At 36.6% G+C, this 14,312-nt stretch overlaps 2 protein-coding genes across 2 annotated transcripts; one reads left to right on the forward strand and one right to left on the reverse strand.

The window, feature by feature from the left end:
• Positions 1-2,354: 2,354 nt before the first annotated feature.
• Positions 2,355-3,341, forward strand: LOC129514902 (olfactory receptor 5T1-like). Its single transcript, XM_055333591.1, has one exon. It carries the CDS (start codon positions 2,355-2,357, stop codon positions 3,339-3,341), a length of 987 nt encoding a protein of 328 aa, XP_055189566.1.
• Positions 3,342-10,680: 7,339 nt separating this feature from the next.
• Positions 10,681-11,672, reverse strand: LOC129514904 (olfactory receptor 5T1-like). Its single transcript, XM_055333592.1, is given in 2 exon segments — positions 10,681-11,450; positions 11,453-11,672. Coding segments are annotated over 2 exon segments (990 nt in total).
• Between the last annotated feature and the right edge of the window lie 2,640 nt (positions 11,673-14,312).

Genomic DNA, 14,312 nt, shown 5'->3' on the forward strand with positions numbered 1-14,312 from the left:
TAGCGTGTTTCACATTATGAATATAAATCATTTCTGAGTAAATTCAGTCTGGATTTATGTACTATGGATTTTCATTTACTCTTTTTTTTAAGATTTTATTTATTCATGAGAGACACAGAGAGAGGCAGAGACACAGGCAGAGGGAGAAGCAGGCTGCATGCAGGGAACCTGAGGTGGGACTCAATCCTGGGTCTCCAGGATCATGCCCTGGGCTGAAGGTGGCGCTAAACCGCTGAGCCATCGGGGCTGCCCTCTTTTACTCTTTTTAAACACTTGTTGGTTATAACATGCCAAAGGAAAAACAAAAGTCAATATACTGAAATCTACCCCTAAATATGATGGATCCAGTAATTAATCGGGTTTCAATAAAAGATTTAGTCCGGATACAGTTGCCTCTTTAACATTTAAGTTTCTTTCATTCATACTTCACTTAATAAGAAATAGTATGATGACATAAAAAATAACAACAAAATATTTTATGGCAAATATAGTGATTTTACTCTGTTAGCAAAAACTTCAGAAACAATTCTGTATAATAATCTACTATCAGATGACATTAATCTCACAGTTATTTTAGAAACTCCTTAAGCAGCTATGATATATTTTTAAAAGTGGCCAGGATTGGAACACCTGAGTGGCTCAATTGGTTTAGCATCTGCCTTTGGCTCAGGTCGTGATCCTGGAGTCCTGGGATCGAGCCCCACATCAAGCCCCACATGTGCCTCCTTGCTCAGCAGAGAGTCTGTTTCTCTCTCTGCCCCTCCCCTGACTGTGCTCTCTTTCTAAAATTAAAAAAAAAAATGGTCAAGATTTCTTTTTTGATAGAAATACATCTAAAAAAAGGGATTTTGTAGAAATAATCACATAAATTGAAAAACATCTCAGATTGTCATTAAGGTAAAATTTGAAAAAAAATAACACTATGATAGGCTAGAGGCCAAAATGAACAACTTAATGATATGCATTTTGAGGAAAAATTTAAAAAATTGAAGAAAATAACACTGCTTGTTTTTATCTACAAATAAGGTATATCTCTCTGCAGAATATTGTCTGCTATTCTGTTCATCACTGATGCAGATGGAAACTAACGGAACAGGATAATTGCCAGATAAATGTAAAAAAAACATGTAAATGGTTTTGGTGGAAAAGGTAGCCTTGGGGGATCCCTGGGTGGCGCAGCGGTTTAGCGCCTGCCTTTGACCCAGAGCGCGATCCTGAAGACCCAGGATTGAGTCCCACGTCGGGCTCTCGGTGCATGGAGCCTGCTTCTCCCTCTGCTTGTGTCTCTGCCTCTCTCTCTCTCTCTCTCTGTGACTATCATAAATAAATAAAAATTAAAAAAGAAAAAAGAAAAGGTAGCCTTGTATTTAAGTTGATATGTCTAACTTATTCCATTTCCTAGGCATCAGAAATATGTTAAAATTAAATAATCTCCATTGTATTTCTCATTCATTCATTCATTCATTCATTTATGAGAGACACAGAGAGAGGCAGAGACACAGGCAGAGGTAGAAGCAGGCTCCATGCAGGGAGCCCAATGTGGGGCTTGATCCCAGGACTCCAGGATCACACCCTGAGCCAAAGGCAGATGTTCAACTGCTGAGCCACCCAGGCGTCCCTCATTTATTTATTTTTTAAATTATTTATTTATTTATTTATTTATTTATTTATTTATTTATTTGAAAGAGAGAGAGAGAGAGAGCAGTCCTGCCTGACTAGGAGAGGGGTGGAGGGAGCCAATCTACCAGCAGACTCCCCACTGAGCACAGAGCACAGTGGAGGGCTGCATCCCACTACCCATGAGATCCTGATCGGAGCCAAAACCAAAAGTTCGATGCTCAACCAACTGAGCCACCCAGGCACCCGTGGTATTTCTCATTTAAATTCAACCCAAGCTTGTGATGGAAGTGTATTTGCTCCCATTTTAATGTTTAAAAATATTTTAAAAAGGACTTTCTTACATACTATAGAAAATCCAGAACTAGTACTCAGATGTGTGCTTTCCACCATAATATTTTGAGACTTAAATATTTCCTAAGTTTATTTATCATTCCAAATTTTAAGATTATGTGATATGCAAAAATACAGTAAAGAGTTGAACAGAAAATGAATTAGACAATAAGCCATTTAAAAGGATATTTTTGGCTTGATAAATATAATCAATGGCTGAATAAAATCATTTATTTTATTTGACAGCAAAATGCAACCATGTGGGACCAACGTCTTTATCACTGCCTATTTTATCACTGCCAAGGAAATCATTATACCCTGCTAAGAAACAAATATGAAGATAGAATTGGGTGGACCCTATTTTCACAAGATACTGCCTTTAGTACCTATAAATAAAAAGTAAAATGCCAGGATTTCCATCAGATTTAGATTTATACAGGATTCAGATGAAAAATGTGACTGAGGCCACCATGTTTATATTGATGGGCTTCACAGATGATTTTGAGATGCAGGTCTTCCTATTTTTACTATTTCTAGCAATCTATCTTTTTACTCTGATAGGAAACTTGGGACTGGTTATATTGGTCATGGGGGATTCTCGGCTCCACAACCCCATGTATTATTTTCTGAGCGTTTTATCATTCCTGGATGCCTGCTATTCTTCAGTTGTCACCCCAAAAATGTTGGTCAATTTCCTAGCAGAGGATAAATCCATTTCCTATCTCGGATGTGCAGCACAGATGCTTCTCTTCGTTACTTTTGGAACCACAGAATGCTTTCTCTTGGCTGCCATGGCTTATGACCGCTATGTAGCAATCTACAACCCTCTCCTGTATTCCGTGAGCATGTCACCCAGGGTCTATGTGCCACTCATCGTTGCTTCCTATGTTGGTGGCATTTTGCATGCTTCTGTACACACAGTGGCCACGTTCAGCCTATCCTTCTGTGCATCCAATGAAATTAGACATGTCTTTTGTGACATCCCTCCACTACTTGCCATTTCGTGTTCTGACACCCACACAAACCAGCTGCTGCTCTTCTACTTCGTGGGCTCTATTGAGATAGTCACTATCCTCATTGTTCTGATCTCCTATGGTTTCATTCTCTTGGCCATTCTGAACATCCATTCTGCCGAGGGGAGGCGGAAAGTCTTTTCTACATGTGGTTCTCACCTAACTGGAGTGTCAATTTATCATGGAACCATCCTTTTCATGTATGTCAGACCAAGTTCCAGCTATGCCCTGGACCATGATATGATAGTGTCAATATTTTACACGATTGTGATTCCCATGCTGAATCCCATCATCTACAGTTTAAGGAACAAAGATGTAAAAGAGGCGATGAAGAAATTGTTTATGAGAAATTGGTTCTTAAGTAAAACACATAATTAGCATTGAGTAAATCTGCAAAGTGTTGCTTATCAATTTATGTCTCTGTGCTTAGAAACTAAAGAAAGTATCTTGGTTTCAGTGAATAGTGCTGTTTGTACATCCTAGCATATTTCCAAATAAACCATTATTCAGCCCTCCAATACAGAATTTTACAAATATAGATCTTTTGTGTCATCTCTGTACTTTTACTGTGTTCAAATTGATTCATAGTAAATATTTGTTGATGTAAGTGTATTATTATTGTCAATCACTGTGGAATTTTCACTCACTACTACTACAACAGCTTATCCTCAGGATTGCATAGATTAGCATATCATCTCACTGGTCATAGAAAGTCTTTCACACTCATTATGAGGATATTTCTCCATTCTAGGGTCCCTGTGCAAGACATCCCTAAGTTATTTCATTTACTTTCCATGTGCTTTCAGAGTAACATCCATCTAGGCTTATGGCCATGACTTTTATATAATAAAAATTATTATTTTTATTTCGTTATTATAATCTTTCCCTCCCTCTATTACTGTCCAGTCATAGAAATGATAAGATCCATTCTGAAATTCCAAAAGTTATACTGATATGTATTAGATAGTAACATTCATTGATAGTATACTTAAGGCTCAGGAAAGACAAAAGTAGAGTTTAGAGAAAAGCAACAACTGGTTAATTATATGAATAGATGTGTATATAAGATGTATGTACATTGTATAGACTTCATATATATATACATTATATATATTAAACACACATGCTTTATATATATATGTGTGTGTATATATATGTATGTATGTATGTATATATGGCTTGTGTGGGTGTCAGAACAAGAAATGGCAAGTAGTGGAGGGATGTCACAAAAGACATGTCTAATTTCATTGGATGCACAGAAGGATAGGCTGAACGTGGCCACTGTGTGTACAGAAGCATGCAAAATGCCACCAACATAGGAAGCAACGATGAGTGGCACATAGACCCTGGGTGACATGCTCACGGAATACAGGAGAGGGTTGTAGATTGCTACATAGCGGTCATAAGCCATGGCAGCCAAGAGAAAGCATTCTGTGGTTCCAAAAGTAACGAAGAGAAGCATCTGTGCTGCACATCCGAGATAGGAAATGGGTTTATCCTCTGCTAGGAAATTGACCAACATTTTTGGGGTGACAACTGAAGAATAGCAGGCATCCAGGAATGATAAAACGCTCAGAAAATAATACATGGGGTTGTGGAGCCGAGAATCACCCATGACCAATATAACCAGTCTCAAAATTTCCCTCTAATGATGGAAGTGGTACAATGTACATAACCTGCCATGAGGTAGCTAGCAGATCAAACCAGGTAATGATGCCATACTGGGGCCTAAATTTTCATCTCTGCCCCTGGCAGATTGGGTGGTCAGCAACGGGTTCAGACAAGTAAATCTCCTTTTGTAAGGGGGTCTATGTGGCTGAGCTCACACAAACCTCATCCTTGCTGCTGCAGTCACTTCATGAACCCATTGCTTGATAAGAGGGGTGGCTAGTGAAATAAGATGAATGACAACATCAATAGAATGAATCACCTGATCCACCTGATCGTGAAAATCCTCTGCTGAGGTCAATCTTTGGTGGGCATTGGCAAAGGACTCAAATATTCTCACATGTTTAACACAGAAAGGGAGATCTATCCACATACATCTTGATCAGCCTTCTGGACACCAGTTTTTCAATCATGTACTTTCCAAGTCCCTGACTATCCATCCAAACCACTGGCCACAGAACATGAATCAGTATGTAGTTGCACATCTGGCTATTTCTCTTTCCCAGCAAAATAAACATCTGGTTATACTGCTCGAGGTTCTTCCCACTGGGAGGATTTTTCTTCACTGCAGTCTTTCAGGGATATCACAGAAAGAGGCTATATTGTTGCAGCTGTCCACTTCCCGGTGGTGCCTGCATGTCATCCAGAATCATTTGTAAACTAAGCCTGAGTCTTCTCTCCCTCTGTCAAATAATCATAGCAAGCTCCACAGAAGCCACATATTCAGGCTAAGAGATAGAAGAATTGTGGACCTCTGGTATTTGGATCACTTCCTCATGTAACTTACCTGGACCTTCAAGGTCTGCTCAGGCACAATTTTGTATATAACCCTTCCATTTCATGATGGAGGGCAGCTGAGTATGCCCAAATTTATCAATGGTTGGGTCAGAAAATACCAGGCTTTGAATGGGGAACTCCGCTGTGGTGGTAAATTAGTGGCCATGCTAAAGTGTTCGGTCTCTACTAATACCTAGTGGCAGGTTAAAATCTGTTTTACAAAAGAAAAATAATAATCTGTGGAAGATGGGAGAGCTTTGCTTCACAATGCTAAAGTTCTATATGGTGATTCCTCAACAGGGGCCAACCAATAGCTCCAAACAGCATCCTTCTGTACCACTGTCACTCCAAGTACCAACAGACCTACTAGATCATATGGCCCAAGTGGAAAAGAAGGTTCCACAGCATTGTGAACCTGTTGCAGAGCCCTCTTCTATCATGAACCTCCTCAAAAACCATCAACTTTTTTTAGGTCAGAAGTATATGGCTGGGGTAACACAACAAAATGAGGAATATACTGCCTTCAAGGAAGAAGTCCACTACTGTGACTTTTTTGTTATAAAAGTGACTAGATGCAATAAACTTTCCTTGACCTTAGAAAGGATATTTGACATGCCTCATACCACTGTACTTTGAGAAATTTCACTAAAGCAGAAAGTCCTCAAATTTTTGTTAATTTCCCTACTCATGTCATGTAAATATCTTACACATATGTCTAGAGTAGTTGCTACTTTTCACTCATTAAGTCCAATAAGTATAATGTCATAAATGTACTGGATCTAGGTGATATCTTATGGAAGGAAAGGGCAATCAAATACCCGTGAATCAAATTATGACATAAGCTGTAGAGCCAAGCTAGAACAATGAAGTTTGTTGGCTTTACTAGCTCAGAGAAAACTGTTTTTGGTAAACTTTATGAAACTGGATGAAGAAAAAAGCACTTTCCAGATCAATAGCTGCACACCAGGTACCATGTATGTGTTAATTTGCTCAGGCAATGAAACCACATCTTGTCCAAGAGCAACGATGGGAATAATTACTTAGTTAAGCTTATGATAATTCTCTGTCATTCTCAAAAACCTATCAGTTTTCTGCCCAGGCCAAAAAGGAGATGTGAATGGGGATATATAATAGAACCACCCCTCTTGCATTCTTCAAGTGGAACTAATGGTGGAACTAATCTCTCATTTCCCTTCAAAATGCAATATTGATTATAGTGTACTGTTTTTTTTTTGTTTTTTTTTTTTTTTTGGTAGGGGAAGTTATAGTTGCTCCCAGTTGTTTTTTTCCATCATGATAACCCTTACTCTACAGGTCAGGGAACCTATGTGGTGATTCTCCAAGGGGCTGAATTCTATCCCAATTAGACATTCTGGAACTGGAGAAATAACCACAGGATATTCCAGGAACACACAGGATTCACTGTGAGATGGGCCAGAAGTCCAACTCCACTGACCAACTGACCTCCACAAACCCCTGACTGTAGGGCCACAAGCACACAAACACACAGCAATGTTTTGGGTCTTCTGGAATCATTATCAGTCCAGAACTAGTGCCCAGTTGTTCTCAAGGGTCTGGTTGTTTCCTTTTCACCAATGCACAGTTACCCTGGTAAAGGTCCAGAGTCCCTCTGGAGAAGGCTTGGAGAAAGGTTAATAGTTCAAATTCCAGGTAGTATAATGGGGTCCTCCCTCAAGGCTATCTGGCCTCCCATCACTCAAGAGGTTCTAGGACTATAAGCTCCCAGAGTTCACCAGTTGACTGAGGGACAAGTGACTCTGTTTTTATGATTCAAGTTAGACTTTTGTTCACTTAACCCAGAAGTTGTATGCTTATACAAATAAATTCAGAATTTAGTATTTATCATCTATTTCACTTCTAGAAATACAATGATCAATTTGCCAGGGCCATTTTTGTAAATGAGTAAGGCTGTTCTGATTGCTGCTTTGAGCCTGCCATTCTGGGGGTAACCACATCCCATGGTCTCTGAAGTTGGATGCCTCCACTTGGGCTCTGAAACTCCAGAGTGAATGTTACCTATGCAAACAGAAATGAAGCCACACATCCCAGACTGGAAACTTCTTGTACAGGAGATGCAAAGAGAGAAATGAAAAGAAGCCTGATAACTTTAGGAAACTAAGTACACTTCTATTAAATATTTTCACTGAAAAAAAAACATTAATTAGGACATAAAGGCTTAAACATTCAATAAGATTGCTTTTGTAGGTAAGTATGTATAAAGCTTTGACTTTGACAATTCTCTCTTTTTATAAGTATAGGGGCAGCATTTCTGAAAACATCCATATATTAGTGAAAATTAAAATCTGAATAAAGAGCATTTTAAGAAATTCAATTTTATTTGGAAATGAATAACACATTTTAAAGACTCTCAAACTATTCCACTTAAGCACTTTTAATGTTACTAAGATATTCCTAAGTCAAAAAGAAATGGGAAAAATCAGAAATATTGATAATAAAATTATGACTAAAGTATGTGTGATTCCACAGACACACTATTCATTGGAAAATTGTACCCAAATGAGAAAGCTAAAAAAGAGTAGATCATTAGGAAGAAGAAATATTGTATTTATTTTTTTCTTTTCAAGTTTTTATTGAAATTCTAGTTAGTTAATATGTAGTAAAATTAGTTTCAAGAGTAGAATTTAGTGATTCATCACTTACATATAACACCCAGTGCTCATCACAATAAATGCCCTCCTTAATACCCATCCCCTATCTAGCCTATCCCCCACCTGCCTGCCTCCATCACCCCTCAGTTTGTTCTCTATATTTAAGAGTCTCTTATGGTTTACTTCTCTCCCTCTTTCTCTCTCTCTCTTTCTCTCTCAATCTCTCTCTCTCTCTTCTTTTTCCTTCTCCTATGTTCATCTGTTTTGTTTCTTAAATTCCACGTATGAATGAAATCATATGGTATTTGTCTTTCTCTGACTGACTTATTTCATTTAGCATAATCCCCTCTAGCTCCATTCATGTTGTTGCAAATGCAAGATTTCATTCTATTTTGATGACTGAGTAATATTTCACATCTTATTTATCCATTCACCTGCTGATGGACATATGGGCTATTTCTGTAGTTTGGCTAGTATGGATAATGTTGCTATAGATGTTCTTTGATTCTCTATTTTTGTAAACTTTGGGTGAATATCTAGTAGTGCAATTTCTGGGTCGTAGGGTAATTCCCTTTTTAAATTTTAAAAACCTATGTTAAAGGAAAAAATAAACTAGAAAATCTAAAACAGTAACTAATATTTAAATGGAAGATTCTATCTTGTTTCACAAGCATCCCTTCATTGAGTTGAAAAATGTTTTTGACAGTTTCTTATGTAAAATATGTATTCATTTAAGGAATATTTATTCAGCAACAATATGTATCAGACAATATTCCGAACATATGTATCTGGAAAATTGATCAGGCAATAAATCATATACAAAGAAAATGAGGCTAGCCAATGGAAGTAAATTGTACTTATTATAATGTAGTCAATGAAATTCTCACTAAGAAAAAACATTTTTAAAAAGGAGTCATGTGAATGGCAGCCAGGAAAGCCTTCCAAACAGAAGAAAAAATATGCAGAAATATGATGTGTGTGTGTGTGTGTGTAATATATGTTGTTGTAAGAGATTATTTATATTTGTATAATTAGGTGTTATTTAAACTAAACAATCCCACTTTAGGGAAATATCCTTAAGTTGTACTCTACTTCTAAGGAGATCATCCTATTGGAACCAAAGGGATTTAACACTTAAAAATAAATAATAATAATGATAAGAAAATGAAGGAGGCAGGGATGGAAAACCACAACTACTTAACAATTAATTAAAAATTAATTAACTTTGAAGGACACATGTCCTTGCAATGGAAATGAGGTGTATTGGAAGCAGTGCTAAACATGAGAATAGTCAGGATGCTTTTCTGTACCTCGGTTCTTGGGTCTGGGCACTGAGGAGTGGTGGCATCTGTAAGGGTGTCACAGGGTGGTGGTGGTCAAAATAAAGCAGGGCCAAAGCTAAGTGTACCACGTTAACAGGAAACCTCATAAAGATGGACTGGGGCTGAGCATAACAGCCAGCTGTATCTTATTCCCTGCATTGTGCCTGTGTTTTGTCATTCTTGAGTTTAACTATGACCTTGATCTGTGCTAATGCCTACCTTCTGTATTCTGTGAGGAAAAAAACATGGACTTAATTTCCACACTTTGAAATAAGAAAAGGGGGAGAGATGCACTCTTACACGCAGTCTGGTAGTGACACCGGAAATTTAAATATACTATCTATGGTCCCTGCTGCCAATGCAAAGATTTAAGGATGGAGTAGAGTGCTTTTATCAGGAGTCAGATGCCAGTGACCCTAGGGAAGTGGCTTGGGATTATCTGAGCTGTGATTTTGCTATCAATTGGGTGGTATTTACACAAATTAGTCAGATGTAATTAGAAATGTTTTAAGAATTGTAACTATAGGAGACTGAGTTTGACTCATATGAGGATGAAAGGTAATACTACACATTTTAAAGTAAAGATCATATGCATATGTGACTCTGCATGTATAGACATACTTACATATAATAAATATATGTGTATGTGTAAATATATTTATATGAAATAAATCTATACAAGTGTGCACATGTACACACACACACATATATATATATATATATATACCAATATCCATATCCCCATACTCAGAATATGACTTTATTTGGCAATAGGACCTTCGAAGAGGACCCTAATCTAATATGACTGATGTCATAAAAAGAGATCATAGCACAGAAGCACAGAGAGGAATGACCATGTGGAAACAGAAAGAAAAGACTGCTATTAAACAAAAAAACAAAAACAAGAAAACTGCCATCTGCAAGTGAAGGAGGGAGGCCTTAGAACAAACTCATCCTGCCTTTGCCTTCAGACTTATAGATTCTGTAACAAATAAATTTCTGTTGTGCCAGAAGTCTGTGGCACTTTGTTATGGCATTCTTAGCAAACTAAGACCATCACTATCAGCAGAGGTGTGTGTGTGTGTGTGTGTGTGTATTATATATATGTGTGTGTGTGTGTATGTGCTTTTATGTATTTCAGAATGTATTAGGGAGCAAACTGACAGTTTTTCTGCATGTATAAAAACTGCAAAGGTGGAGGCCTATCATCTTTATATAAAAGTACCTAACAAGAATGAAAATATACAAATAAAACAAAATATTTTTATCATTTTAATATTAAGACGATAATACTATTCTTATTTTTTCTTAATTTAGTGGTCAATGTGAAAAGTGTACTTTATTGATACACCAATTTTTACCAAACAATTTCTTCATTGCCGCTTTTACATCTTTGTTCCTTAAACTGTAGATGATGGGATTCAGCATGGGAATCACAATCGTGTAAAATATTGACACTATCATATCATGGTCCAGGGCATAGCTGGAACTTGGTCTGACATACATGAAAAGGATGGTTCCATGATAAATTGACACTCCAGTTAGGTGAGAACCACATGTAGAAAAGACTTTCCACCTCCCCTCGGCAGAATGGATGTTCAGAATGGCCAAGAGAATGAAACCATAAGAGATCAGAACAATGAGGATAGTGACTATCTCAATAGAGCCCACGAAGTAGAAGAGCAGCAGCTGGTTTGTGTGGGTGTCAGAACACGAAATGGCAAGTAGTGGAGGGATGTCACAAAAGACATGTCTAATTTCATTGGATGCACAGAAGGATAGGCTGAACGTGGCCACTGTGTGTACAGAAGCATGCAAAATGCCACCAACATAGGAAGCAACGATGAGTGGCACATAGACCCTGGGTGACATGCTCACGGAATACAGGAGAGGGTTGTAGATTGCTACATAGCGGTCATAAGCCATGGCAGCCAAGAGAAAGCATTCTGTGGTTCCAAAAGTAACGAAGAGAAGCATCTGTGCTGCACATCCGAGATAGGAAATGGGTTTATCCTCTGCTAGGAAATTGACCAACATTTTTGGGGTGACAACTGAAGAATAGCAGGCATCCAGGAATGATAAAACGCTCAAAAATAATACATGGGGTTGTGGAGCCGAGATTCCCCCATGACCAATATAACCAGTCCCAAGTTTCCTATCAGAGTAAAAAGATAGATTGCTAGAAATAGTAAAAATAGGAAGACCTGCATCTCAAAATCATCTGTGAAGCCCATCAAAATAAACATGGTTGCCTCAGTCACATTTTTCATCTGAGTCCTATATAAATTTAAATCTGATGGAAACCCTGGCATTTTAGAGTTTATTTATAGGATTTAAAGGTAGTATTTTTGAAAAGAGAATATACCCTATGTATCCTTGTGTTTGTTTCTTAAGAAAGTATGTTGAGATCCTTGGGAGTGAAGGAATAGGTGGTGATGGTCCTGGAAGTTAGGTTCAAGTGGATGCACTGCCCTGCATAAATTAAAGAAATTATTTTATTATGTTGTTGGCTAAATTTGTCATGTTAAAAATTTATGCCAATGACTGAGATAATTGAGTTAATTTCCAGTTAGTTATTGCTAAATTTTCTCCTTCTCCCACCTGGTTTCATATTTCATCATGTTAAAATCCTCAAAGATGAATGAATATAGGAATTAAAAAATCTGAAAGTAGTATAATAAAAATTACATACCTGAGTACTAGTCCTAGTTTGTAGAATGTGTGTTAAATTCCTTTTTATGTATGTGCATGCAATTTTTTAAAATGGGAGCAACCATAAGCATATCAAAAAATTGGGATACATTTAAATGAGAAAAACAATGTAAAAATTATTTAATCTTAAAATATTCCCAAAGGAGTACAATAAGGGATGTTAGATTTAATTTCAGTGTGTTACATGGGGTGGACCTTTCTGACCATCCCAATATTTTATGGTATCAGGCATCTTAAAAAATGCATACCTGTCATTACATTGTTCTTTGAGCATGTCAGTAAAATAGCAGTATGTTTACTTACATTTCCTCTAATGATTTTGTCCATAAAATTTTTCTTATAATTTCTCTGATTTTATTTGTAGTGCAAGAAGGTGGCTTGTGGATGAAGGCATACTTTAATCCAAATAATGTCTCAGTAGAGCAATTACCTACTTCACTCTAGGGAACTTGAGGGATGGAAGAAAAAACCCATGGAGTTTACTTCTTCCAACATACTCTTCAAACAGGCTTCCACCAACTAATATTTAAGGAAATGAAAAATAATTGTTTATATCTAGCTAATTTCACTTTAAGAAATAAGGACTAGATAGACAAAAATATGGACCATCAATTTTAACAAAATAGACCAATCTGGAAGACTAAAATTGTCAATTCTTCAACTGTAATACAGTTCCAAAACATAAAGTACGGTACATCCACTAAGAACAGTGTTATAAATGCTAAGCTTGAAAAGGAAAGCTATGATAGCAGCAAGCACATGATATTAAGTGGCTACAAAGAGTTAGAAGTTTTGTGTACATTATCTTATTTAATATGTATCGTGACCTGCAAACTAAATAATTTAGTATCTTTTTACAGATGAGAAAACTTGAGAAACAGCTGACCTATACCCTCCCGAAGGTCATACAGTTTGCAGCAAAGCCAGGATTCAAGACAAGCTTCTCTGTCTCATACTTTAAACTTTGTCCATTTATCTAACCATGTTGCAAGTTCGTTGTGATATGTCATAATTCGGGAGATGTTATTTCCTAGAAACAATACAAAATAGCATCTTCATGTGTTTGAATTCTTATGCAAACCATCAAGTTTGAGCAGAGCATGATTTAAAAACAAAAAAAAAAAAAGGAAACAAAACAGAGCTGGCTTCTACATGAAGTAGCTAACTAGTAAAACAAATTTAAAATTCATTTATATCCTTTCATTAAAAAAATTATGATCCCAAATGGCATGTACCCAATGGTTGGTTGGCAGCTAATTTCCTCTTTTTAATAATTTTCCTAAATTCATAATATAGTCCGTTATTTCTACTACCTTTATTCCAACTATTATCTTCCACCAAAAAAATGAAATCAAATGTCTAACTTAACATAACTATTGATCTAAATATGTAAGTAGTCTTTCTTATTGTTCTACTATGTTCCCCAGAATTCCTTCATTAAATATTAATTCAGCTCTAAGTTAACTAGAAATTTCTGTCTCAGATTTAAATATCAAAACATAGAATCTAGTTGGAGATTCAAGGTTATGGCTTCTGAAATATGTTGTAATTCATAAGAAACCCTTTTCTCTTACCTGTGGAAATGAACTGCTCACTCATTTAGGGTATTCTATGAACACAAGCATTTAGACTTTTATACCATGTTCTAAAGCTTCTTCTTGAAGTCCACAGGGATGCTCCAAGGAGAAAATACACTAATTATCTTCTGGGACATAAATGTTGGATAATTTCAATTTTTTTTTGTAGTAAATGAATGGTTCTGGAACAATGAACTAAATGATAGAATGATTACATGAATGCACTTTGGGCTCTGGTAGAAAAGAATCCTCAGTGCAGAAAGAATAAGCATAGAGCTGGAAAAGAAATCTAATGCTACAGGACATAATCTTGGCTCTGATACTAAATAGTTATGTGTCATTGGGTTTATGACTTCAATTTTCTAAAATCCACTTCTTTCTTTCTGAAATTATAACCTGTTTATTTGTCTCAAAATAAGGTATGATAGACTTCATAATCATTTAATAAAGATTACCATATTTATTTAACTTTTAAAGTGCTATACTTCTAAGTGTCATGAGAGAGATATTTAAGCTCACTGAGAGTTTACTAGGAAAAAAGGATATGGATACATAAATGGGAAGTATTGAAAGCATAGATGGGACATATACATATAGCTTCAATATTCTATATAATAAAACAGGATATTGAGATCTGGCTGAGATAGAGGTCGAACTTTCTGT

The sequence above is a fragment of the Nyctereutes procyonoides genome, unplaced genomic scaffold (genome assembly GCF_905146905.1).
Source record: "Nyctereutes procyonoides isolate TBG_1078 unplaced genomic scaffold, NYPRO_anot_genome, whole genome shotgun sequence".
In the NCBI taxonomy this organism is placed as follows: Eukaryota; Metazoa; Chordata; class Mammalia; order Carnivora; family Canidae; genus Nyctereutes; species Nyctereutes procyonoides.

Coding starts and splice junctions, on each gene's coding strand:
- LOC129514902 (XM_055333591.1), top strand. CDS start 2,355: ATGCCAGGATTTCCATCAGATTTAGATTTATACAGGATTCAGATGAAA.